At 44.2% G+C, this 27,056-nt stretch overlaps 1 protein-coding gene across 2 annotated transcripts; it reads left to right on the top strand.

Annotated features, from left to right (window-relative positions):
* The first annotated feature begins 20,691 nt into the window (after positions 1-20,691).
* Positions 20,692-26,716, top strand: LOC127297206 (uncharacterized). 2 transcript variants are annotated; one of them, XM_051327507.1, is made up of 9 exons: positions 20,692-21,011; positions 21,654-21,714; positions 21,814-21,898; positions 22,028-22,073; positions 22,158-22,256; positions 23,759-23,827; positions 24,378-24,708; positions 24,802-24,929; positions 25,132-26,716. In XM_051327507.1, the coding sequence occupies exons 1-9, from the start codon at positions 20,727-20,729 to the stop codon at positions 25,969-25,971; spliced, it is 1,944 nt and encodes a 647-aa protein (XP_051183467.1). In that variant the 5' UTR covers positions 20,692-20,726; the 3' UTR covers positions 25,972-26,716. The 2 variants fall into 2 exon arrangements, with proteins under 2 accessions (XP_051183467.1, XP_051183466.1); XM_051327506.1 differs by having other exon boundaries at positions 21,648-21,714.
* The last annotated feature ends 340 nt before the right edge of the window (positions 26,717-27,056 follow it).

Below are 27,056 nucleotides of genomic sequence, written 5' to 3'. Positions count from 1 at the left end.
CACATGGATCTTGCGCACAAAATCTGCCCTCTTGGATGCCTCCATATAAACTCTCTCATGTATGGGCAAAGGCAATAAATCAAGTGGAGTAATGGGTTTGAAACCATACACCACCTCAAAAGGACTCAGCTCCGTGGTAGAATGTACCGCCCTGTTGTAAGCAAACTCCACATGCGGCAAACACTCTTCCCACTCCTTCAGGTTCTTCTTGATCATGGATCTCAACAGTTGTGACAATGTTCTATTGACCACTTCAGTTTGACCATCCGTTTGGGGATGACAAGTAGTACTGAACAGTAGCTTCGTCCCCAGCTTTCTCCACAGCGTCTTCCAGAAGTAGCTCATAAACTTCACGCCACGATCGGAAACAATAGTCTTCGGGACTCCATGTAGTCGAACAATCTCCCTGAAAAACAGGTTAGCAATATGCGACGCATCGTCGCTCTTGTGGCAGGCAATAAAGTGTGACATTTTAGAAAATCTGTCCACTACCACAAATATAGAATCATGGCCTCTCTTAGTACGCGGGCAAACCCAACACAAAATCCAGACTTATATCCTCCCAACGTGTAGTAGGTGCCGGTAACGGAGTATACAAACCGTGAGGCTTCAGATTAGACTTGGACTTGTTGCAAGTAATGCACCTCTTCACATACATGTCCACGTCCCGCCTCATCTTTGGCCAACAAAAGTGGTCCGCTAGCATGAGTAGCGTCTTCTCACGCCCAAAGTGACCCATCAAACCTCCAGCATGTGATTCCTGCACTAAGAGCAAACGCACAGACGATTCTGGAACACATAGTTTGTTAGCTCTAAACAAGAACCCATCATGTATGTGATATTTTTCCCACGCTTTACCAAGAACACATAAGCAATATGGTTCAGCAAAATCATGATCAGTAGCATACAAATCACATAGTACCTCTAATCCAGGAATTTTAACATTAAGTTGAGTTAATAGCATATTCTTCCTAGATAAAGCATCAGCAACAATATTATCTTTTCCCTTCCTATGATTAATAATGTATGGAAAAGACTCAATGAACTCAACCCACTTAGCAAGACGCTTATGCAAAGTAGACTGAGCTTTCAGGTATATTAAAGCTTCATGATCAGAATATATGATAAATTCTTTTGGCCACAAGTAATGTTTCCAAACCTCAAGAACTCTAATTAAAGCATACAATTTTTTATCATATATAGGATAGTTCAACTTAGCACCAGACAGTTTCTCAGAAAAATATGCAATTGGATGACCCTCTTGCATCAACACACCACCAATTCCAATACCACTAGCATCACATTCAATCTCAAATTGTTTATTGAAATCAGGAAGTGCAAGCAACGGTGCAGAAGTTAACAATCTCTTAAGTTCATCAAAAGCATGATCTTGGGCTGCGCCCCACTCAAATATTACACCCTTTTTAGTCAAGTCATTCAAAGGTACAACAATAGTACTAAAGTTGGGCACAAATCTTCTATAAAACCCAGCTAGACCATGAAAACTTCTTAATTGACTCATGATACGTCTCCAACGTATCTATAATTTCTGATGTTCCATGCTAGTTTTATGACAATACCTACATGTTTTGCTCACACTTTATAATGATTTTATGCATTTTCCGGAACTAACCTATTAACAAGATGCCGAAGTGCCAGTTCCTGTTATCTGCTGTTTTTGGTTCCAGAAAGGCTGTTCGGGCAATATTCTCGGAATTGGACGAAACAAAAGCCCACGATCTTATATTTCACGGAAGGTTCCAGAAGTCTGAAGGGGAGACGAGGAAGGGCAGCAGTGGACCCACACCATATGGCAGTGCGGGTGGCCCCTGGCCGCGCCGACCTATGGGGAGGGAGCCCCCTGGCTCCTCCGACTCCGCCTCTTCGCCTATATAATCTCTCGTGACGAGAAAACCCTACACCAATTGAAGAAACTCCAGAAAGACTCCAGGGGCGCCGCCGCCATCGCGAAACCTAGTTTCGGGGGACATAAGTCTCTGTTCCGGCACGCCGCCGGGATGGGGAATTGCCCCCGGAGTCATCTCCATCGACACCACCGTCATTTTCATCGTCGTTGCTGTCTCCCATGATGAGGAGGGAGTAGTTCTCCCCTGAGGCCGAGGGCTCTACCGGTAGCTATGTGGTTCATCTCTCTCTCTCATGGTGTGATCTTTATGTGATCATGAGCTTTGTATCACTATTAATCTATGCGCTACTCTAGTGATGTTATTAAAGTAGTCTATTCCTCCTCCATGATGTAAAGTTGACAGTGTGTTCATCATGTAGTACTTGACGTAGGTTATGATTGTAATCTCTTGTAGATTATGAAGTTAACTATTACTATGATAGTATTGATGCGATCTATTCCCCCTTTCATAGCTATTGTTGACAGTGTGTATGCTATGTTAGTACTCGGTCTAAATTGCAATGGTCTATTATGCACTCTAGAGGTTACTTAAATATGAACTCCGGATGTTGTGGAGCTTGTTTACTCCGGCTTGAGGTGTGCTTTTATAGCCCTACATAATGAATGGTGTTTGTTATCCAACAAGAGAGTGTGAGAAAGTAGCACAAGTGAAGAGAAGTTATTTATTTATGTGATCATTGGTGAGAGTGTCCACTAGTGAAAGTATGATCCCTAGGCCTTGTTTCTAAGCATTGAAACACCGTTTCCAACAAGTTTTGCTACATGTTTGCTTGCTGCCATCTTTATTTCAGATTGTAATTACTACTTACAATCATCCATATTACTTGTATTTCACTATCTCTTCGCCGAACTAGTGCACCTATACATCTGGCAAATGTATTAGGTGTGTTGGGGACGCAAGAGACTTCTCGTATCGTAATTGGAGGTTTGCTTGAGAGGGATATCTTTGACCTCTACCTCCCTGAGTTCGATAAACCTTGGGTGATTCACTTAAGGAAAACTTGCTGCTGTTCTATAAACATCTGCTCTTGGAGGCCCAACACTGTCTACAAGAATAGAAGCGTGCGTAGACATCAAGCTATTTTCTGGCGCCGTTGCCGGGGAGGTAAGGTAAAAGGTATTCACATCCTCCGACTACTAAGCTATTTCCTAGCACTGTTGCCGGTGTGTGAGTGCTCGAAGCTATTTCCTTTAGATCCTGCAATTATATCTTTTTGTTTCTTGTTTTTATTTTCACTAGTTAGGCTTAATGGAAAACAACAAAAAAATTAGAGATGTTTATGAAATTTATCTTAAGTTAGGACATGAGGTGTTTGAAGAGAAAATTAAAAAACCTATGGAACTTTATATGCATGCTAATGGCAATGTTATTAGTATGAATGCTTTGAACACCATTGTTGCTAATGCTATGGAAAATTCTAAGCTTGGGGAAGCTGGTTTTGATGAGCATGATATTTTTAGTCCCCCAAGCATGGAGGAGAAAATTTACTTTGATAATACTTTACCTCCTATATATGATGATTACAATGATAACTATCATATTTCCAGTCCACCTACTATTGAGGAGAAAATTAATTATGATTACAATATTCCTCCTATATATGATGATTATGGTGATGAGAATAATAATGATAGCTATTTTATTGAATTTGCTCCCACTACAATTAATAGTAATGACTATGCTTATGTGGAGAGTAATAATTTTATGCATGTAGCTCATGATAAGAATGTTTCATGTGATAGTTATATTGTTGAGTTTGTTCATGATGCTACTGAAAGTTATTATGAGAGAGGGAAACATGGTTATATTCATCTTAATAATATTAAGTTTCCCCTCTTTATGTTGACAATCTTGAAGTTGCGCTTGTGTTGCCTTTCTATGCTTGTTGCGTTATGCTTACATGACTTGTTTATTTACAAGATTCCTTTTCATAGGAAGTGGGTTAGACTTAAAAGTGTTTCTTATTTGCTTTTGATGCTCTCTTTTGCTTCAACTCTTATTTCTTATGTGAGCATCATTAAAATTGCTGAGCCCATCTTAATGGCTATAAAGAAAGCACTTCTTGGGAGATAACCCATGTTTTTATTTTTGCTACTGTTTTGTTGTGTCTTGGAAGTTGTTACTACTGTAGCAACCTCTCCTTATCTTTATTTTATTGCATTGTTGTGCCAAGTAAAGTCTTTGATAGTAAGGTTGATACTAGATTTGGATTACTGCGCAGAAACAGATTTCTTGCTGTCACGAATTTGAGTACCCCCCTCTGTAGGTAACTCAGAAAAATCTGCCAATTTACGTGTGTGATTCTCAGATATGTACGCAACTTTCATTCAATTTGAGCTTTTTCATCTGAGCAAGTTAAGTGCCTCTAAAAAATTCATCTTTACGGACTGTTCTGTTTTGACAGATTCTGCCTTTTATTTCACATTGCCTGTTTTGCTATGTTGGATGGATTTCTTTGTTCCATTAACTTTCAGTAACCTTGGTTAATGTCCAGAAGTGTTGAGAATGGTTGTGTCCTTGCTGAATTTTTGATTATGCACTAACCCTCTAATGAGACTACTTCGAGTTTGGTGTGGCAGAAGTTTTCAAGGATCAATAGAGGAGGATGATATGATATGATCAAGAAGAGTGAAAAGTCTAAGCTTGGGGATGCCCCCGTGGTTCATCCCTGCATATTTCAAGAAGACTCAAGCATCTAAGCTTGGGGATGCCAAGGCATCCCCTTCTTCATCGACAACTTATCAGGTCACCTCTAGTGAAACTATATTTTTATTCCGTCACATCTTATGTGCTTTACTTGGAGTGTCTGTATGTTTTTATTTTTGTTTTGTGTTTGAATAAAATCTGATCCTATCATGCTTGTGTGGGAGAGAGACACGCTCCGCTTTTTCATATGAACACTGGTGTTCTTAGCTTTACTTTCAATGTTCATGGCGAAGGTTGAAACTGCTTCGTTCATCGCTATTTGGTTGGAAACAGAAAATGCTCCATGTGGTAATTGGTATATGGTCTTGAATAATTTGATACTTGGCAATTGTTTTGAGCTCTCAAATAGATCATGTTTAAGCTCTTGCATCATGTAGTTTAAACCTATTAATGAAGAACTACCATAGAGCTTGTTGAAATTTGGTTTGCATGATTGGTCTCTCTAAAGTCTAGATATTTTCTGGTGAAGTGTTTGAACAACAAGGAAGACAGTGTAGAGTCTTATAATGCTTGCAATATGTTCTTATGTAAGTTTTGCTGTACTGGTTCATACTTGTGTTTGCTTCAAACAACCTTGCTAGCCAAAGCCTTGTACTAAGAGGGAATACTTCTCTTGCATCCAAATCCTTGAGCCAAAAACTATGCCATTTGTGTCCACCATACCTACCTACTATGTGGTATTTCTCTGCCATTCCAAAGTAAATTGCTTGAGTGCTACCTTTAAAATTTCATTCCTTGTCTTTGCAATATATAGCTCATGGGAAAATAGCCTTAAAAACTATTGTGGTAAAGAATATGTAGTTTATGTATATTATTTCTTATAAGTTGCTTGTTGAGCGGTAACCATGTTTCTGGGGACGCCATCAACTATTACACTTTTGTTGAATATCATGTGAGTTGCTATGCATGTTCGTCTTGTCTGAAGTAAGGGTGATTTATCATGATCAAATGGTTTGAGTATGCATATTGTTAGAGAAGAACTTTGGGACGCCAACCAAAGCCATGTATCATGGTGGAAGTTTCAGTTTGGACATTAATCCTCGATCTCTTATGAGAATATTATCTGTTGTTGAATGCTTATGCATTAAAGAGGAGTCCATTATCTGTTTTCTATGTTGTCCCGGTATGGATGTCCTCAAGTTGAGATCTATCAAAAACGAGAAATCAAATGCGATCTATCTCATTGGACCTTTGCACAGGCGGCATAGAGGTACCCCTTTGTGACACTTGGTTGAAACATATGTAATGCAATGATAATCCATGGAAATCCAAGCTAATTAGGACAAGGTGCGAGCACTATTGGTATTCTATGCATGAGGCTTGCAACTTATAGGATGTCTTATGCATAACACATATGAATTATTACTACCGTTGACAAAATTGTTTCTATGTTTTCAAAATGAAAAGCTCTAGCACAAAAATAGTAATCCATGCTTCCCTCTGCGAAGGGCTTTCTTTTACTTTATGTTGAGTCAGTTCACCTACTTCTTTCTATCTTAGAAGCAAACACTTGTGTCAACTGTGTGCATTGATTCCTACATACTTGCTTATTTGCACTCATCATATTACTTTGCATTGACAATCATCCATGAGATATACATCCATGAGATATACATGTTGAAGTTGAAAGCAACTGCTGAAACTTATATCTTCCCTTGTACTACTTCAAAACCTTGTATTAAGAATTTATTGCTTTATGAGTTAACTCCTATGCAAGTCTTATTGATGCTTGTCTTGAAAGTACTATTCATGAAAAGTCTTTGCTATATAATTCAGTTGCTTAGTCATTATCTTTACCATTGCTTCGAATCACTTCATTCATCTCATATGCTTTACAATAGTATGATCAAGATTATGTAAGTAGCATGTCACTTCAGAAATTATCCTTGTTATCGTTTACCTACTCGAGGGCGAGTAGGAACTAAGCTTTGGGATGCTTGATACGTCTCCAACGTATCTATAATTTCTGATGTTCCATGCTAGTTTTATGACAATACCTACATGTTTTGCTCACACTTTATAATGATTTTGTGCATTTTCCGGAACTAACCTATTAACAAGATGCCGAAGTGCCAGTTCCTGTTTTCTGCTATTTTTGGTTCCAGAAAGGTTGTTCGGGCAATATTCTCGGAATTGGACGAAACAAAAGCCCACGATCTTATATTTCACGGAAGGTTCCAGAAGTCCGAAGGGGAGACGAGAAAGGGCAGCAGGGGACCCACACCATATGGCGGCGCGGGTGGCCCCCTGGCCGCGCCGACCTATGGGGAGGGAGCCCCCTGGCTCCTCCGACTCTGCCTCTTCGCCTATATAATCTCTCGTGACGAGAAAACCCTACACCAATTGACGAAACTCCAGAAAGACTCCAGGGGCGCCGCCGCCATCGCGAAACCTAGTTTCGGGGGACATAAGTCTCTGTTCTGGCACGCCGCCGGGATGGGGAATTGCCCCGGGAGTCATCTCCATCGACACCACCGCCATTTTCATCGCCGTTGCTGTCTCCCATGATGAGGAGGGAGTAGTTCTCCCCCGAGGCTGATGGCTCTACCGGTAGCTATGTGGTTCATCTCTCTCTCCCATGGTGTGATCTTTATGTGATCATGAGCTTTGTATCACTATTAATCTATGTGCTACTTTAGTGATGTTATTAAAGTAGTCTATTCCTCCTCCATGATGTAAAGTTGATAGTGTGTGCATCATGTAGTACTTGGCGTAGGTTATGATTGTAATCTCTTGTAGATTATGAAGTTAACTATTACTATGATAGTATTGATGCGATCTATTCCCCCTTTCATAGCTATTGTTGACAGTGTGTATGCTATGTTAGTACTCGGTCTAAATTGCAATGGTCTATTATGCACTCTAGAGGTTACTTAAATATGAACTCCGGATGTTGTGGAGCTTGTTTACTCCGGCTTGAGGTGTGCTTTTATAGCCCTACACAATGAATGGTGTTTGTTATCCAACAAGAGAGTGTGAGAAAGTAGCACAAGTGAAGAGAAGTTATTTATTTATGTGATCATTGTTGAGAGTGTCCACTAGTGAAAGTATGATCCCTAGGCCTTGTTTCTAAGCATTGAAACACCGTTTCCAACAAGTTTTGCTACATGTTTGCTTGCTGCCATCTTTATTTCAGATTGTAATTACTACTTACAATCATCCATATTACTTGTATTTCACTATCTCTTCGCCGAACTAGTGCACCTATACATCTGACAAGTGTATTAGGTGTGTTGGGGACACAAGAGACTTCTCGTATCGTAATTGCAGGGTTGCTTGAGAGGGATATCTTTGACCTCTACCTCCCTGAGTTCGATAAACCTTGGGTGATTCACTTAAGGGAAACTTGTTGTTGTTCTACAAACCTCTGCTCTTGGAGGCCCAACACTGTCTACAAGAATAGAAGCGTGCGTAGACATCAACTCACATTCATAGAAGTAGGCCAATTTTTAATAGCTTCAATTTTAGACACATCTACTTCTACTCCATGCTTAGAGACAACATAACCCAGAAATATGACCTTATCTTTGCAAAATGTGCACATCTCAATATTACCATAGAGTTTATTATCACGCAACACTTGCAAAACATGTCGAATATGTATAGAATGATCAGATTCATTGCAGATGTAGATTAATATGTCATCAAAATACACAACCATAAACTTGCCAATAAATTCACGCAAAACATGGTTCATCAGTCTCATGAAGGTGCTAGGTGCATTAGTTAACCCAAAAGGCATTACTAACCACTCATATAAACCAAATTTTGTTTTAAAGGCTGTTTTCCACTCATCCCCTTCTTTCATCCTAATTTGATGATAACCACTACGCAAATAAATTTTAGGGAAAACAGCAGCACCACTCAATTCATCTAGCATATCCTCTAAACGGGGAATAGGATGACGATATCGAATAGTAATGTTGTTAATCGCTCTACAATCTACGCACATACGCCATGTACCATCTTTCTTAGGAACTAGAATAACAGAAACAACACAAGGACTAAGGCTTATGCGGATATAACATTTGTCGAGTAGCGCTTGTACTTGCTTCTGTATCTCCTTCGTTTCTTCGGGGTTCGTTCTATATGGTGCCCGATTGGGTAGCAAAGCTACAGGAATCAAGTCGATTTGATGCTCAATAACTCGCAATGGTGGAAGTCCTGCGGGTACCTCTTCCGGAAACACGTCGCCAAATTCCTGCAAAACATTAGAAACACCAAAAGGAAGAGGGGTCATGTCGTTAGAAACCAAAACTGTGCCCCTGTACAAGAGCACAAGAGGCATGGCCGAAGGATCCTCACTAAATTCTCTCATGTATTCTTTGGTGGCTAATGAGACTAAGGAATTCACTTTCTCACTTTTCGTTATATCACTCACGACATTACAATTCTCTCGCCTATCTAAAGAAGCATCCTCCAAGTTCATTTCAACTTTTTGACGAGATTCATTGATAACTTGCTGTGGTAACATAGGCTGTAAGTTGATTTTCTTGCCCTTGAACTCCAAGTGATATGTATTGGCACGACCATTGTGTTGCACAGAATGGTCATAGAGCCAAGGCCGACCCAATAGTAAGTGACACACCGTTATAGGAACCACATCAAAATCAATGGAATCCTTATACGGTCCAATAGCAAATTCAACACGCACCATGTGGTTTACCTTCATCTCACCATTGTCGCTCAACCACTGAATATAGTATGGATGCGGGTGCGGTAGATACTTCAACTTCAGCTTGGTACACAACTCCTTGCTTGCTAAATTGCGGCAACTCCCGCCATCAATAATGACCTTGCAAGCCTTGTCAGGACCAACTAAAGCCTTTGTTTGGAACAAATTGCAGCACTGAGTAGATGCACTAGGCAACACATTAAGAGCACGCCGCGACACAACAATGGTGCGAGCATCAGACGGATATGCATCTTCACCATCAGTGTCATAGTCATCATCTTCGATCTGGAGCATTAGGATCAACATCATCTCCAGTCTCATACTCATTGTCCTCATTGATAATCATGACTTTGCGGTTAGGAAAATCTCTCTTGAAGTGACCTTTGCCACCACATGTATGACAAGCCATATCCCGGTTGCGCGCAGTAGACATGTTAGAGCCACTCGTAATTGCAGCAGATTCGGACTTCTTTGTGTTAGACACATTGGAGACCGACTTGCTAGGCGGAGTAGAGTAAGGTGCGGAGCACGTCGATGGCACCAACGCCGTAGGTGGGGGCGCGCGAGGCGTGAAGCTCCCAGCTCCTGAAGCTCGACCTTTAACCTTTGCCTCGTTAGCCAACTGTGATTCAACTTCTCTTGCATGATGTAACAATTGATTCATATTGGTGTAACTGTAGTGACAAACAATGCCTTTGATATCATACTTTAATCCGTTGAGAAAACGCTGCATTGTCATCTCTAGAGACTCACCGACACGACCACGCTGCATAAGCATCTCCATCTCCATGTAGTACTCATCAACAATCTTCACACCTTGCCTCAATAAGGTCAACTTATCATATATTGTACGCAAATAATTAGTGGGCACAAAACGAGAATTCACTGCTTCTTTCATAGCACGCCATGTGATAATTTCTGGCTCACCATCTGCGCATCGATTACGAACAAGTGCATCCCACCAATGTAATGCATAACCATCAAATTCGGAAGAAGCAAGCTTGATCTTCCTATCTTCAGTGTAATGTGGATGTAAATTCCATAACTTCTAAATCTTGAGCTCCCAAGTGAGGTATTCTTCAACATCAGCTCCTCCTTCAAACTTGGGTATAGAAAACTTGGGCTTACCCAATCCATCTTCCTCAGCATGTCCATGACCATTGCGGCCAAGTGGAGCCCAACCACGAGGACGATCACCACGACCAGGTACGTCATCAGCATCTTCATGTCGTTGTTGCTGTTGAGCTGTAAGATTCTCAACATACATTGTCAAAGTTCGAAGACTGCGCTGGATATCTGTCACTTGATCAACCATTGCAGTGACGGTCGCATTAGTAGCATCCAACTTTTGGTTAATCTCTTTGACCTCGTTCCTCATCTCATCATCCCGAGTGCTGAATTCACGTTGCATCTCATTACGAAGGGCTTCATACTCCCTCCATGTGATGATATCTGCAGAATTCTTGTTTTCCTGGTTAACAATTTTTTGATCACTAGCAGACATGATTAGTAGGTTAGTGCACTAAATCAAAAGTATATGGTGGTACTCTCACAACTCACTCAAAACTGACAAGAAAAGGAAATCTCACCGTTCCAAAGTAAATTAGTGTTGCTTACCACTTATAGTAACAACTAGTGCACGGATGTAGCGAAGCGAATATCAAGGGTATAAGAACAAATCACACGGCAAAGCAGGATATATGTGTGGCTGTAGGTAGGCTACCTATTTGCACCAATAACAAGCTCTAGCGCTGACCGTAGACAACCAATGATACTCACACAAGGCGATAAATCTGGCAATGCAACTATATGGAGGATAAAGGTTGCAATGCACTCGAGAGACGCTAGCAAAGCTCAATGAGACAGGCACAATATTGCTCAACTACAGGTGCAGTAAAGTAAACTTAGGCCTTCACTTGATTCTTCTAGCACTTCACTTTTCTTTTTGGATTTTCTTTTTGTAACGCATCTATGTAGCTATTTTTGCTTCTTTTCTATGTTATTTTTTTTTGATTTTATGACACAACTCCTTGATAGCACGGCCAACAAGATATGCATAGCACCAAAACCCTAATGAGCAGCCTGCCGAGCGGTAAAACTATTCTCTTCTGGGGAAGTTCCTAGTCACTTATATCGAAAGGCTGTGTCTATGGTTGGGAACAAACACACTGTACGCTATGTGAACTCGGAGTAACAAAACTGACACTAGATGATAGTGGAGACTCAAACCCTAACAATACTAGATGGAAGAAAAAGATACGCAAAAACAACTACGAAAAGCAACTAAAACTCGAAATTAGTGCAATCTAAGGCTATGACAAACCCTAACCCTAACTTTTTATGGCTTTTTATGGATAGGAAACACTCACAACTCAACTATGGGGTGGATTGTGGATGGCTTACCAAGGAAACGCTCAAATCTGATACCAAGATGATAAGGGGTGGCCCGATCTTCTCAGTAAGCAACGGTGGTGATGATGATCGTGGGGTGATGGCAGCGGACGGAGATAACTTGGATGAAGTGGATGATAACTTGTATGACGCAACGAGATCTCTCGATTGGTCCCTGTCGCCAATGCAACAGCTCTCAACCCTGCAAGATATTCGCAACTCCACACACTTGCGCACGTAGCCTGAAAGATCGAGATGTCGCCTAGAGGGGAGGTGAATAGGCAATTAAAAACTCTTACGGATTTGTCTTGTAAGAATGCGGAATTAAACTAACGTTTAGTCTACAAGCACAAACCCTAAATATGCTAAGCTCAACTAAGTGTAACAATAGCAACTAGAGCTAAGCAAGATAGGCACAAGATATATGTAGCACAAGTGATAGCAAGATATATGTACTTCAAGCACGATGGCTATCACAAGGAAAGAGAGCTCGGGTATAGAAATAACCGAGGCACGCGGAGACGAGGATGTATTCCCGTGTTCCCTTCCTTTGCAAGAAGGTACGTCACGTTTGGAGGAGTGGAGGTCCCACGAAGGATTCCTCGCGCCACGAAGGCTCACCCTATTCTTCGAACCACACCCACGGAGGATAATGGCCCTTTCCTTATGGTTAGCTTTTCCTCCGCTCCGGAGATGGCAAGCTCCACAACCACTTCACAAGCTCCACGAAGGAGAAGCCCGGGCCTCTTCACAATCTTCTTGAAGAGATCACCGGAGCACCAACCACCAAGCCAACTAGGAGGTCTCCTTCCAAGAGTAACAAGCTCACGGTCTCTCACTCGAACTAATCGTGGTGGAGAGCTCAACACTATGCAATGATGCAAAGCAAGAACACTAGAGGTGTTCAAGTCCTTCACTCTCAAATCCCACCCAAGCAACAAATGCTAAGATGAGATTGGAGAGAAAGAACAATGGGGGAAGTCAACAAAAGACTCCAAGATCTAGATCCAAAGGGTTCCCCTCACTTAGAGGAGAAAATGATTGGTGGAGATGTAGATCTAGATCTCCTCTCTTAGATCCCTCAAGAAATAGCAAGATTTATGGGAGGAATCAAAGGGGAGAGCAAGTTCTTCAAAATGCAACAATGGAGGAGAGAGAATGGAAGAACTAACTTGCTCAAGGTGGAAGAAAGGGCTATTTATAGCTAGGAGGAAGAAATAACCGTTGGGGAGAAAACGGTGTGAAAATCGCATAAAAACGGTCAGAAAAATCGGCCCAGCCGGCTGCCAGGCCGGCCGACCGGAGCAGCAGCCGGCCAGTGGCCAACCCGGTCGGGCCAGCCACACCAGCCGAGCGGGCAAGGCAGCGCGCAGAGCGGCGGGCGAGCAAGGGGCGCGGGGGAGGCGGCCCGGCCGAGCGAAGCGGCGCTCGGCGAGCAGCCGCGTGGGTGCTCGGCAGCCCAAGAACGCGCGGCGGCCGGGAGGGCAGGCCGCGGGTGTGCCGCGGGGCGGTGAGGCCCACCATGGCGGTAAGACGGCCCAGGCGGAACCCGGTCGGGCCGGAGGGGGCGCCGGGCAGGCCGGAGGCGGACCGGGCCCGAGGCCGGTCACGGGCCAAAAGCCGGTCCGGTTGGCGCCCAGTTGCGGACCGGGTGGGCCGGTGGCTGGCCCGGTCGGCCGGCTGGCCCCTCCCCCTTTCCTTTCTTTTTCTTCTTTTACTTTTTCTTTAATAACAAATGCTCCCGAACTCCGATTCGAATGAAACCAATTTTGTTTGAGAGATAAGAACAAATGCTATCCTATGGAAAGTGAAAACACAAGAATCTGTAGGAGGGGATTTTATCATAAATATAAAAGGTAGAACCTTATATCATGAATAACCGATAAAATCACCCAACCTCGAAAACACAATAGAAGATGCATGCGAACTCCGTTTTCGATGAACTTGGGCTTGTTGTAAAGATAGCAACAAGCTCAAGAACCTCACACCAAGAAATACCAAGAAGCAATAAGAATATGCAAAGTATGCAAAGGATTGAGCTCCCTAAGACGATGTGATCAAGTTACCCAACCGAAAGCCCCTCTTAATAGTGCGGCTATCTATCTTATAATCCGGTCTCCCAACAACCACCTTGAGACCGGTAAAAGGAAAACCTAGCAAGGCCATACCTTTGCCTCGTGCATCCCGCTTGATCTTGATGATAGCTCTTCACGCTCCACTCAAGCCGGAATGCCTCACTTGATCATTGTTGCTTTGTGAAGACTCACAAATGCCCCCCATACACTATGATGGGAAAGCTTCATTGATGCACATCTTCACAAGTCCATTATCACCAAATGGACGACAAGCTTCAAGCATGTGATCCACTTGAGATGCTCATCTTGAACTTGCCCAACTCAACCTTGTATCTTCTCATACTCTCATAAGATAGAGCATGACTAATATTGAGTTCCACATAAGAACTCCATCTTCATTTCTTCTTCTTGATCATATCACATATATGTCTTCAAATCGATGATCTTGATGCCAATACACAAGATGTTTCTTTATTTACATGGCATCCATACTTGAATCCAACACATGGAATACAAGTAGAACCTATGGAATATTCCTTCATATAAACTCAATGAAAACATTAGTCCATAGGGGTTGTCATTAATTACCAAAACCACACATAGGGGCAATGTACCCTTACATAGCCACCGACCACGAAGCGGTAAGTTGCAATAGTCTAATTCCCAATGGAACAACAGATCACACAAGACTTTCAGATCTACACAATATCAAGCAATATGGTGTAGGGGATTCAATAGTTTTGCAGAGCAAACAACTAAGAACTAGGGTTTATCTTAAACGTGGTCTAAAACAACTTTGGGGGCGTCCTGGGAACTTATATAGGCGTCCGGGACGACCTCAGGTCGAAAAAGTACGAAAATAACCGACCCAGAATAGATCTGGTCGAGACAGACTCGGACACGGTCGGTCTGGGGGCCGGTCGACCGGGCCTGGGACCGGTCTGGCCGGTTCAAACCGGGCCAGGGACCGGGTGCCGACCGGACGAGTGGAATTCGGCTCAGTACCCCGCCCGGTCTGCGTCAGCAGGACGCCCGGTTGGCGCCGGGGTGGATCCGGCGTGCCGCCCGGTCGGACCGGGCCAGGGACCAGGCACGGCGGCGTGGCGGCCGATCTGACCGGGCGCTGGGCCGGCCTGGACTACGTCTTCCCTTCTCACGCATGCCTCCTGCTCCTCCCTCGCGTCCATGGGATATCTTCATGTACAGCTCCATGTCCACCTCCACGTCCATCTTCACGTCCAGCTGCTCCTCTCCTCCTCGTGCGACGCTTGTCTCCTCTTCATACCTGATGATACATAAATAATTGGACTTAGGCAGTATAAAGTTCTCATCAATCAAAGTATCGTTTAGGAACAATTTCACCTGTTGTTTAAGTAGCTTCGCACGAGCCCTTGTAATAGGTCCAATCCGAACTTCATTGGACTTGAGCTTCGCAGCAGGTTCATCTTCAGTTGGTAATGACGGAGGTAGGGATGTCCTCATCACGTAGCATATGAATGCCTCGTGCTTTGTTTGAGCATCGATCAGCTAGTTTTAGTTTAGACGATGTGATCAAGTTACCCAACCGAAAGCTCCTCTTGATAGTGCGGCTATCTATCCTATAATCGGTCTCCCAACAACCACCTTGAGACCGGTAAAAGGAAAACCTAGCAAGGCCATACCTTTGCCGCGCGTATCCCGCTTGATCTTGATGATAACTCTTCAAGCTCCACTCAAGCCGGAATGCCTTACTTGATCATTATTGCTTCGTGAAGACTCACAAATGCTCCCCCATACACCATGATGGGAAAGCTCCATTGATGCACATCTTCACATGTCCATTATCACTAAATGGACGACAAGCTTCAAGCATATGATCCTCTTGAGATGCTCAACTTGAACTTGCCCAACTCAACTTTAATGACGATCACCACTTGATGTCATCCTCTCATGGACTATATGAGATCTCTCTTTTGATGCATGCCCATGGAAAGATACCTAACCCATATAGACAACACAAGGGCACATATATGACGGGTTAGTTCATGAAGCATAATTGACAAGTCTTACCATACCACATGACTTCACGCGGCACATTCTTCATGCTTCATGTGTTGACCAAACTTGAATCTATTCTTCGTTCTTTGTATTGGTCAACCTTGTATCTTCTCATGCTCTATCATACTATCTTGAGGTGTATAAATAACTCTTCATTTGTTTGCATGCTCTAAATCTTAGTCACCCATGGCTCAACTCATGAGCCTATCATGACACTGATTTAGAGCCATATCTTGAGTTCGTCACTTGGAATCAAGCACTCAAGATCTTGATCATTCATTGCTTAACACATAAGCTAGAGCATGGCAAATGTTGAGTTCCGCATAAGAACTCCATCTTCATTTCTTCTTCTTGATCATATCACATATATGACTTCAAATCGATGGGCTTGATGCCTATACTCAAGGTATATCTTTTATCATCATGGCATCCATACTTGAATCCAACATATGGACTACAAGTAGTACCTATGGAATATACCTTCATATAAACTCAATGAAAACATTAGTCCATAGGGGTTGTCATTAATTACCAAAACCACATATAGGGGCAATATACCCTTACAAAACCATTATGAAGAAAAACAAAGGTTGAAATACTTACGGGTTCCTCGCAAGGAGAAGGGGAAACGGCATCTGCCGATGGAACTTATTTTCCCTTCTAGACAGAAGAAGGAACCGAAGCAACTGTTGGTGGAACCGAAGCTTCGGATGCTGCGGGAGTTGGCCTGCTAGGTCTAGCCTTTGCCTTCTTCGAAGGAGGCTCTATAAAGCCCTCAACACTGCAGGCATATGGATCGTTAAGTTAAAAATAAACTACAAATCAACTTCGGGAGAAGCAGAAGGAACTTACAAATCAAGAAGCAAGTCAGCCTCGTCGGCAAAACCACAAGAGGGCCTCTTTGGCGGTTGGGCACTCGATTTCTCTGGAGCTGCATGAACAAAGGGAGCACAATCAACATTATTGTCATGATTCGACTCCGTTGTATCAGTTAGTTCATCATCAAGGATTCTATGATCTGCAGAAGTGCTGCAGGGTTGGCAGGATCATTATCCTCTCCTTTGAGAGCTTCACTGTCTTCAGCTACTTCTGTGCAAGATTCTACATTGGAGGTAGAACCACCTTCTTCGGGATTTTCTTCATCTTCGGATACAATTGGAAAGTATTCGGCAGTTAAAGGAATCTACCAGAATAAACAAAGACTCAATGAGATAAAATAAAATATACCGTATGCAAGCATTACCATGAACATGAAAAGGATTAAAGGATTACCTCGGATGATTGATGATCGAGGTTGTAGGGCTCATGAAGGGCCAGCAGGGGAATCGAATCTTCTTGGCTAAAATGGGTCAAATGCCTGACCTCATCTAGCAGTTCCTTTTCAAACAATTCTGCAATATTGACTCGAGTTTCGTCCTTAGGACCCGAATACAGCCACATTTGATGAGCTCTATACATAACTGGTTGGATGCGACGCTTGAACACAACAACAATTTCAATGCCGATCATTGTTTGAACATCAGATTCCTTTATCTGTAGTACTCTCTCAAACAACTTGTTCGCTACTGAATTTTCTTTGGCTGTTAGTATGTTCTTCCAGGATTTCTTTGGCACAGCTTCAGGGACGTCAACAAACTTCAGCAGACACGTATTGCGGCCAGCTGTCGACGGATCTCTAAGATAGAACCACTTCAACCTCCATCCCTGGACTGATTCTCTCATTGGAAAGTTGAAGTAACTCACCTCTTTTCGGACAACAAAGCCAACCCTTCCAATGACAAAGGATCCATTGCTACTATTGTAACACTTAATGAAGAAAATGTTCTTCCATAAACCCCAGTGAGGATCAATGCCAAGAAAGGCCTCACAAAGGGTGATAAAAATCGCAAGGTGGAGAATAGAGTTTGGAGTTAATTGCCAGAGTTGGATCCCGTACGAGAGCAAAAGACGCCGAAGAAACTCGTGTGCTGGTAGAGATAGCCCACGGTACAAGAACGCAACGAACATTATGGTAAAACCGGCAGGAGGATTGGGGCGCAAGGCTGAACCTGGTAGGATGACGTTCCCTTCTTCATCAGGGATCAGGCCGAGGCTGCACGCCTTCTTCTCGTCGCGCTTCGACATTGTCGAAGCGGGCCAGTCGCCAGGGGCATCCTTGGCTGCCGCAGCGGAAGTCTCTGGTGCGACTTTCTTCATTACATCGACGGTAACCTTGGGACCGGTGGCGCTCGTAGCGGCGTTGGCGGTAGCGGTGGTGGCCTTCTTCTTCACCATCTTGGAATATCCTTAGAGATGACGGTGGTTGAAGCACAACGGTGGTGGCGGCGCAGTGGTTGCGAGATATAAGAACAAAGGAGGAAGAAAGTAATAAGAGGGAGAAGGAAGAGACTAAAATTTGCGTTTCTATTTATAGAAGGGAGAGTTACCAAGGATTTGGTTCGGAGGATCTGCACTGTAAACATTGGATGCAGATCTAGGTCACCACGTGTCACCATGACCATCACGCCAAAGTACAATTACCTCCACTACCCGCAGAAATCGAGGAGGCACCTCGGTCAACACGCAAGGATCAGTCATTTCCTAACTGACCGCGCAGATGCAGGGTGGGCCTGTTAGGTCACGTCCTGTCAATCGAGCTGTCGTAAAAGCCACATCACTGATGATGTCATCAAAAGTATCGACTCCTCATTTATGAAGCATCCGAAGGAATTTACTTCATTGGGTTGCTTGACTTGAGTCTATGCACGTTTGCAAGCATCCGTCCCTAGACTCGGGGACTACTCCCATCGGGAGCGCTGAATGCGTACCCGATAAAAACTACTGAAGATGAAGGAAAACAAACTCGAAGGTTTCAGGAGATCCAGGATCGAGCCCGGGGACTTGATCCTGAGTAGAGTAACGTTGTTTTGCCATCGGCAGTTAACCAACATCGATTTATCGCGTAAGACTGGGCACGTTACTCATATCCCTTACGTAATGGATTCACTCGAAGTTTTAGAAGACCCGATATATAAAACTATATCGGATGATGAAGGCAATTCAGAAAGCATCAGCATCGGAATCTTCGAGTAGTACAACTTGAGTCTACACACGGTTGCAAGCATCCGTTCCTAGACTCGGGGGCTACTCCCATCGGGAGGGCTGGACACACACCCGATAATCAAGCAGTTTCGACTCCAAAATGATGAAGAAGGATCAAGTCTTTTCAACAACTATGGACATTCGGATGAATGCAATTATAGTCCCTGCCCGAAGCTTTACTTCGTCCACTCACTCGGGGCTACTGATGTGGGTATTACCATTCGGGTAACCAGCATTAGACTACCTCCTTCGGCCCAACTAGGGGCCCATGAAGATTGCCCAACAACCAAGGTGGGCCTATACTTTGGTTCCAGTGAAGGAGACTCACCCGAAGAAGGATTCTTGACGAACAAGACAAGAAGACGCTATACAAGGAAAGATTAGAATAAATCTCTTTTAGCCGAGTCCGGACAGAACTCTCGAGATCTGGCATGCTATATAAAGGTCAGGAGAAGGTCTGCCGAGACACAACTTCACACATAGATTCACCGCAAGTCAAGAGCTAGAACCCTAGAATCTTAGCCTATCGATAATACAACCACCACAACCTATCGGCTACTCCATTGTAACCTGATATATTCGATAATCAAGATCAGACAAGCATGAAGTAAGGGTTTTACCTCATCGAGGGCCTCGAAGCTGGGTAAATCTCTCTCCCTGTTTGTTTGGTATCCAATGTCTCGTGTCAGCCTGCATGATTCCGTCAACCGTAAGCCCCTCATGATGGGCATTGCCGGGGAGCACCCTCGTCACTCCTCGTTCCAATTATGAAGTCAATGGCCACGACTATACGATGGGTTACTACCTTGTTGATGGTATGTACCCAACATGGGCCCCATTTTTGAACACAATACCATGTCCTCAAACACAGAAGAGAACTCACTCTGCAATTATGCAAGAGTCGACAAGAAAAGATGTGGAGAGATCCTTGGGAACAATTCAAGGACGTGTTGAGTATTAGAAACCACATGTCCTATGGCAAAACAATGACATGTTGCATCATCTGACATAGCATGATCAGTGAAGATGAGGGAGAACTTTCGGTATATTACAAATGGAGACCTTGATGAGCATGATTCCGATGCAAACAAGATTTAGCAATTCCTCAACATGCACCGAACCACCGGGACAATGATATGCATGCTCAGACCCAAAATGATCTTGCTGAGCATCACTGCCGAATCTTAGTTATGAATTTGATTTCAATGGGTTTGAATTTTAGAAAAATTGATTTGTTACATTTAAAATTTTAATTTGTAATAGCAGATACTTTAGGCGCTTAAGTATAGAGGATTGGTTATGAACGGCTAGATATTAGAGGAGCAAATATATATAAGAATTTAAGAGATAGAAAAACGTTGCTCCTCTAATCTACTCCGTAACTGAGATGCCCTAACCTTGTAAAAAGTCAAAACGGTATTTCATATTTGCTTATAGTAACAGAGAAAAATTGCGGGAAAGAACAAGAAAGGAAGAAGCAGCATGCCGTCCTCACTCACTGGGACGCGGGCCTACCGCTCCTGGTCCGACTACAAAACAGCCATCCTGGAAGGAAGACCCACCAATCAGCTTCCCCCACGGCACGGCCCCACCAGCACCCACCAAACGCGCCCGAGGCTGGCCGGCCGATCACGGTACGATCTCTCACTAACGCGTGGGTCCCACATGTCAGGGTTAAGAGAGAGAGAGAGAGAGAGAGAGGCCGTCCCAACCGAAAGAGAAAAATACCAAACGCACGCAAGGCCACACGCACCCCGACCCCGACCTCGACCCCTTCCCAGCCAGGCCATCCCCCCACCTCGCCGCCGCCGCCGCCGGCGTCGCGGGCCGCCGATGGCCAAGACCCGGAAGCCCCCGCCGCCGCCGCCCCCTCCCCCTCCGCCGCCCGCGCCCCCCGCCGAAACCCCGTCCCCGCAGCGCAAGCGCAAGAAGAAGGGCCGCCCGTCCCTCCTCGACCTCCAGCGCCGCAGCCTCCTCCTCCAGGCGCAGAGCCCCGAGCCCGCCGCCGCCTCCTCCTCCCCGCCCCGCAACCCCTCCGACGACGACGACGACGCGCCCGGCGCCAGCGGCCGCAGGCGCCAGAAGCGGCTCAAGAGCGTCCTCTCCGGCGCCACCGAGGTCCAGACTCTCCTCCTCCTCCCTCCCGTCGCAATTCCGAAATTCCCCGAGGTTTTGCGGCCCCCCGCATGGGGTTTTGGGCGCGGGACACGCGGCGATGCGGAGCTGCAGTGGTTGGATCTGCCTGCCCGCGGGGTTGGGATTTTTTCTCGGGGCCCCCCCCGGCTCGCTCCCTCCGTGGTGGGGGAATCTGGCGGGAGCGGAGATCAGCAGCTCGGGAACGAGTGGCAGTTGGTTGGGGATTACGAGCTCCTGCTTTTTTTGGGCGGGTTTGGATTTTTATTTTTTCAAGTTTCTGCCCGAGCCTGGGCGCGCGCAGGGATCTTGACCTCGTCAGCCGGCGCTTTAATCCTTTCCTTTGCCGGTAACAGTGCGCGGATCTGACAAGTTTTTCACGGATTTGACTGCCTTTTACCTCGTATTAACGCCCGCCACTGTCCGTCCGCCCGTCCCTCCGAAAAGTAGCAAAAGTCGTCGTCGCCTCTGCCGCGCGGGGACAAGATTGTTGCTGCTGCTGGCGCGGAATTTGACGCTTTTATTATGTCACCCCTTGTTTGACGCAAGCTTAGTAAGATTTCATGGCGGAGGACTCAAGCTCTAATAACTGACTGCTGCTATTCTTTACTGCTGCTGCAGGACGAGGAGGAGCAGGCGGTGGCGGTGGCGGTGAAGAAGAAGGATGCGGCGAAAGCGACCGGGAAAGGTGAGGGTCTTGGAGGGAACACCAAGCTAGCATCGGTGGTTAAAAGAATTTGAATTTTTCTCTGTGGCTCGAGTTTCGCTCACCTCGCGCTGCTCGCAGGGGCCGCTGCGTCGGATGCCGGGCCCACGGGGACGCCCCTCCCGGACAAAAAGTTGCTTCTCTTCATCCTCGACAGGCTCCAGAAGTGAGTGCCCTGGCCCCATCATCCTCCCTCCAGCCACAGCCTCGGCCTTTTCTTGCCTCTGGTTTTTTCAGCCACTATGTGCGTGCGTGTGTTTCTCACTGCCCTCTTGCACTGCTTATTACTCCCCAGGAAGGATACATATGGAGTTTACTCGGAGCCCGTTGACCCGGAGGAGGTTTGCGATTTAGCTCTACCTCCTTTCTTGTTCTGATGTTGGACGTGCTGATGCTGATACTGGTTATGTTTTGTGGGGCTGCAGCTTCCGGATTACCACGAGCTTATCGAGCATCCTATGGACTTCGCAACCATCCGCGAGAAGCTGTTGAACGACTCGTATACCATCTTAGAGCAGTTCGAGGTATGATGCCTGCCTACTCTGTTACCTGATGTTTGTGTTACTGGCTCTGTTTTGGATGCTAGCTTCTGCCTGCTTTTTCTATGCTGCCTTATTTTCTGGATCACTTCATAGGTGAGATGACCGTTGTTCTGCTTATTATTTTGCACAATCCAATGCCTTGACCCTTGCTTTCTTCTTCTTTTTTCTCTGTTACTTATAATGTAGTACATATACACTCAATGCTTACTGGTTTTGTTTTGTTGTGCTTTCTGCATTTTGGGTGCAATGGCTAATAATTTCTCGTGTAAGATACATTGCAATATGTTCACATAGTTGAGGCGGATGTCTGCATGATGCTTTTGCATTTATCTTTAATCCTAAACAGAGCCAAAATACGGATCTTTTTGTATGGATTATTGTCCTCACTGGGAGTCACTCGTCCGTTTAGCATTTAGAGAATTCCATTGTTGCGATGTCATGATGTCTAATACTGTAGTCTGTTACGGGGAGAAAACTCAATTAAGTGAGCTCATTCATGATTTACTACTACCTTAGATCCAACTTGTACTGATTAATTTAGACTGTACTTTATGCTCCGAACTTCCGGAGAGCTATACTACTAGTTTGTACATGATCAATCTATCCAACACTGGATCTTTTTACATGAATTATTGTCCTCACTGGGAGTCACTCTTCGGTTTTGCATTTAGAGAATTCCTATATTGCGATGTCATGATGTCTAATACTGTAGTCTGTTACTGGAAGAAAATCCAGTGAGCTCATTCATGATTTACTACTACCTTAGATCCAACTTGTACTAATTAATTAAGACTGTACCTTATGCTCCGAACTTCCGGAGAGATATACTACTATGTTGTACAAGATCAATCTATCTAACAGTCGAACCTCCACTTTATTCTTTCCAGCTAACATACGCTAGATCATTAGAGGCTGAAATTTAATGAGCAAGTCTACCAGATTTATGCAGAGAATATAATCCCATAGCTGATGTTTATGCCTACTTAAGTTTTTTTAAACAGGGATTGTGCCTACTTAAGTTGACAGCTTTAGTAGGAAATGTCGGTATTTCATGAGCTTCTATAATACAAACTCCATATTGAAGCTCTACATTTTGCATATGTTAGTTATGTCTGTTGTTGATAGCTGGCTTTTAGCTGCTACAATTCAGTCTGTCGTAAAGGCCTTTGAAGGTGCTTTACTTTGCTCGAATCCTGTGTCTTAAAAGTCTGAGTACTCCATCAGAACCAAGAATCTGGGCATGTCGTAGATATATCCTTCTGCAAGATATAGTTTATTGCACTGGGATTTACATCTGTTAGTTAGTTTTTATCTTGAACCTGCATCTTGAAATTGATATGTTTCATTTACAGCAACAACGATGTCAATATTTCTGAACTGTATGAGAGATTGATTATTGTCTTACATGCTGGAAATCATAATTGAGCAACAGTCTGCTTCCATAGCATGGATATTTTATTGATAACTATGTTTTTTCTGTGCAGAATGATGTATTTCTACTTACATCAAATGCCATGTCGTACAATTCAGACGATACAGTATACCATCGCCAGGTATTTTTTTACTATGATGTACTGCTGTATTATCTGGTCCTCAGATGTTATTTTGTAGCCCTTTCCTTATGTCTGGTACGTTTGTTTGGTGCACGTTTGTTTGGTGCCCAAAATATGAGTGCCGTATTTTTTGTCTGCTCGGTGCAGTCCTTTGGGAACTGCTGTGTAAATGTGTAACCTGATCTTCTGTTCATAATATCTCTAGATACAGGGCATCAAGTTTATTGTTTTTCCACAACAGATTTCCTACAAAAAGCCGGTGTGTAAGAAAATATTATGCATTCACAACACAAAAACTGATATATTTTGAGGTTTAAAAAGCCCTAGGCGTTAATTCCTAGTTTTACCTCTGCATAGTGCATATCTTGCCTAAGAGCACACATATCATGATTAGGCGCTAGGTGTTTTGTTGTCGCCTAGCGTGCCTTTTTTAATGTTGACATTTTAAGATATAGTCGTTTCTGTTCTTTTGCTACTTACACCTATTTTTCTGTGTATGTTAAGATACAGTATTCTTGGCTACTTATCTAAAATGTTCACATTTCTGTAGGCACGGTCTATTGAAGCTCTTGCTAAAAAGGATTTTGAGAACTTGAGACAAGCTAGTGATAGTGAAGAAGAACAACCGAAGACAGCACCGAGAAGAGGCAGGCCACCGAAATATTTAAAGAAACCAGCTGAGAAGGCTGAGGATGAAGTTTCACCAGATTTATCCAATGTAAAAACAAATAAATCTGCAGACAACACTGAAACAAGAAAAAGATGGTCTAGTGAGAGAACTCGAAATACAAATATCTCCATGAGAGATTCATCCATTCTTCAGCACAACACATTCAGTTCTTTTAGTGGTAAAAAAATAGAGAAAACTGGTGCTTACTCAGGTTTGTTTTTCTTAGTAACAAACTTCTCATGTGTACGGTGCGGAGCTATACTTGTGGATCATAAACATGGCTAATGCTACTTTGTTCGTGTAGGACCTTCGAAGTATGGAAAGAAGACTACTTACTTAGATGATGATAATCGGAGTACATATGACCAACAATACTCACATTATAGTCCTCTGTTTTCTGCCCTTGATTGTGAAAGGAAACAACTACTTCCAGTAAGCACATTCTGATCATCTTATATTAAATTCTAAAATCTTGACTTGTAACTTATAAGCTTTTCCACCTTAGCTGTTTGGTGAATGTTTGCAGCTACTACTTAACATTTGTTTCGGATTAAATCTAATGAGAGTTAGAATAAAAATGTTTACATGCTACGTCATTTATTTTAGACTGAATATTTTTCCGTAATGTAAACAGATTGGGCTTCAACAGCAACATGCATATGCTCGGAGCTTGGCACGGTTTGCTGCAAAACTTGGTCCGGTTGGATGGGATATAGCAGCAAAGGGTATCAGACGGGTATTGCCTCCTGGGACAAAGTTTGGCCCAGGTTGGGTTGTAGATGGTGAGCCACCTCAAAACTCCCAGTGGTCTCGAGTTCCTGAATCCACTGATCCATCCACCGAGTCCAGTATTCCATGCGGCATAACACCCAAAAGCGACGATCCCCGTCGGAGTTCTGAGCTATCTCCAAACGCGGATTCCCTGGGCGAAGAGCATCTAGCTAAAAGCCAGTCAGTGGCATCCACATCTGCAAGCTTTGACAGGAGCTCTACATTTGCCAGCAAAGTACCCGTGTATGAAAATGGAGTTACTGTGCCATGTGATAGCGTGGGTAATACTGGACCAACACCTCCGTTACAGCAGCAGAGTTATAGTCAAGAAATCCCTTCTAACATGAACGGCATAGCCCCTGCTGTGCCAAACACCATTGGTCAGTATGCTGGACAAGGATTATTTGGAGCAGGCATGCAAATGACGCATGCTCAAGTGCTGGGGATGTTCTCTGGAGTAAATGGCAGAGCCAACGGGTTTCTCCACGGGCACCCGCTGGCTTCGGAGGGTGTTAAGGCGACACAGAATGGAGTTGTTGGAAAGGCAGCCACCAGTCCCTTGCAAGATGCAGTTCATGACCCAAAGGGTTCGTTTCCACAGAATGAGAACAGTCCTGCTTCTCCAAGCCAAAACGCCGGTGGTTCCCCGCCTAGGGGGAAAATAGCGAACCCGAAGCACCCGGACTTGGTTTTACAGCTCTGAGCACAGTAGCAGTCATTGACATAGATCACTTTAGTATATGCTGTCCCTGATGGAAACAAGGCGGGTCATAATCCTGCTTCTCCAGGGATAAATCCTCCAGCATCAGACCCGTTGATAGACATCTGCAGTACACCGAGCGGCACCCAGGAAGTTCAGAGGACGGCTGTATTCACGGCCAGAGGAGAATAATAAAGCGGGGCTGGACGAGGCGAGGCAAGACAAGGTCTCAGGAAGTGAAATAAGCAGGGCTATTTGATGATCTGACCCGTAGTGAATGAATCATAATGAGTTGTTGTAAAAGGGTAGGTAGTGTGTACAGATTCTAATCGTATTGGAGATGATAATGTTGGGGCGCCTGGGTAGCAGTATCCAATGTGTAACATTATAGTAGAACAGTAGAACAAGTAGAGCATACAAGGTGGGAAGATGCGAGGTGAATAGTTGTGCCGTTTTCCGGCTGAGGCGGATGACGATGACGATGATGGCGAGGAGTCTGGCAGGCAGATGTGTTTCGATGGCTGGGCTGAGCTGAGCAAGTGAGCAGCAGTAGCAGCCTCGGTCGAAGTTGTGCCCGCATACTGTGAGATGATCCTGTTATGTTGTGGTATCATTTCTTGATGTCGATGTTATTACTCTTTACTTGTAGTCTGAAATCTTTGATATCACATTGGTTTAGGCAAAGCTTTGCATAAACCTGGATGGGAGGGAGTATATTGTATGTGGCTCATTTTAGATTTTTTTTCAACCTTGTGCCGACTTGTGCTGTCCCATTTTCCTCTTTTGCACAGGAGAGGCATAGCCATTGATGTCTACGTGTGACATGTATAGAAATTAAGGCAGGAGTAGCGTGAGTAGGACTGGTAGGTGGTGCCCGATGTACCGTGGATATGCAAGGATTCGACGGTGGCTAGCCATGATTCTTCCCGAGTCACAGTCGACGACGAGGACAGCAAAAACGATTCTTTCCGCAGAGATCGGATATGCTATCAGTCACCGTCCCTCACATCGTGGGCAGATGGTTCCAGCTTTCTACCTTTACCAGGCTGCTGCCCTCGCCGCGTTCCATGACATGGCAATAAATTATG

Source organism: Lolium perenne, chromosome 4 (genome assembly GCF_019359855.2).
Source record: "Lolium perenne isolate Kyuss_39 chromosome 4, Kyuss_2.0, whole genome shotgun sequence".
NCBI lineage: Eukaryota > Viridiplantae > Streptophyta > Magnoliopsida > Poales > Poaceae > Lolium > Lolium perenne.
Note: the sequence above shows the minus strand (reverse complement) of the source record. Positions and strands in the feature narration are given on the sequence as shown.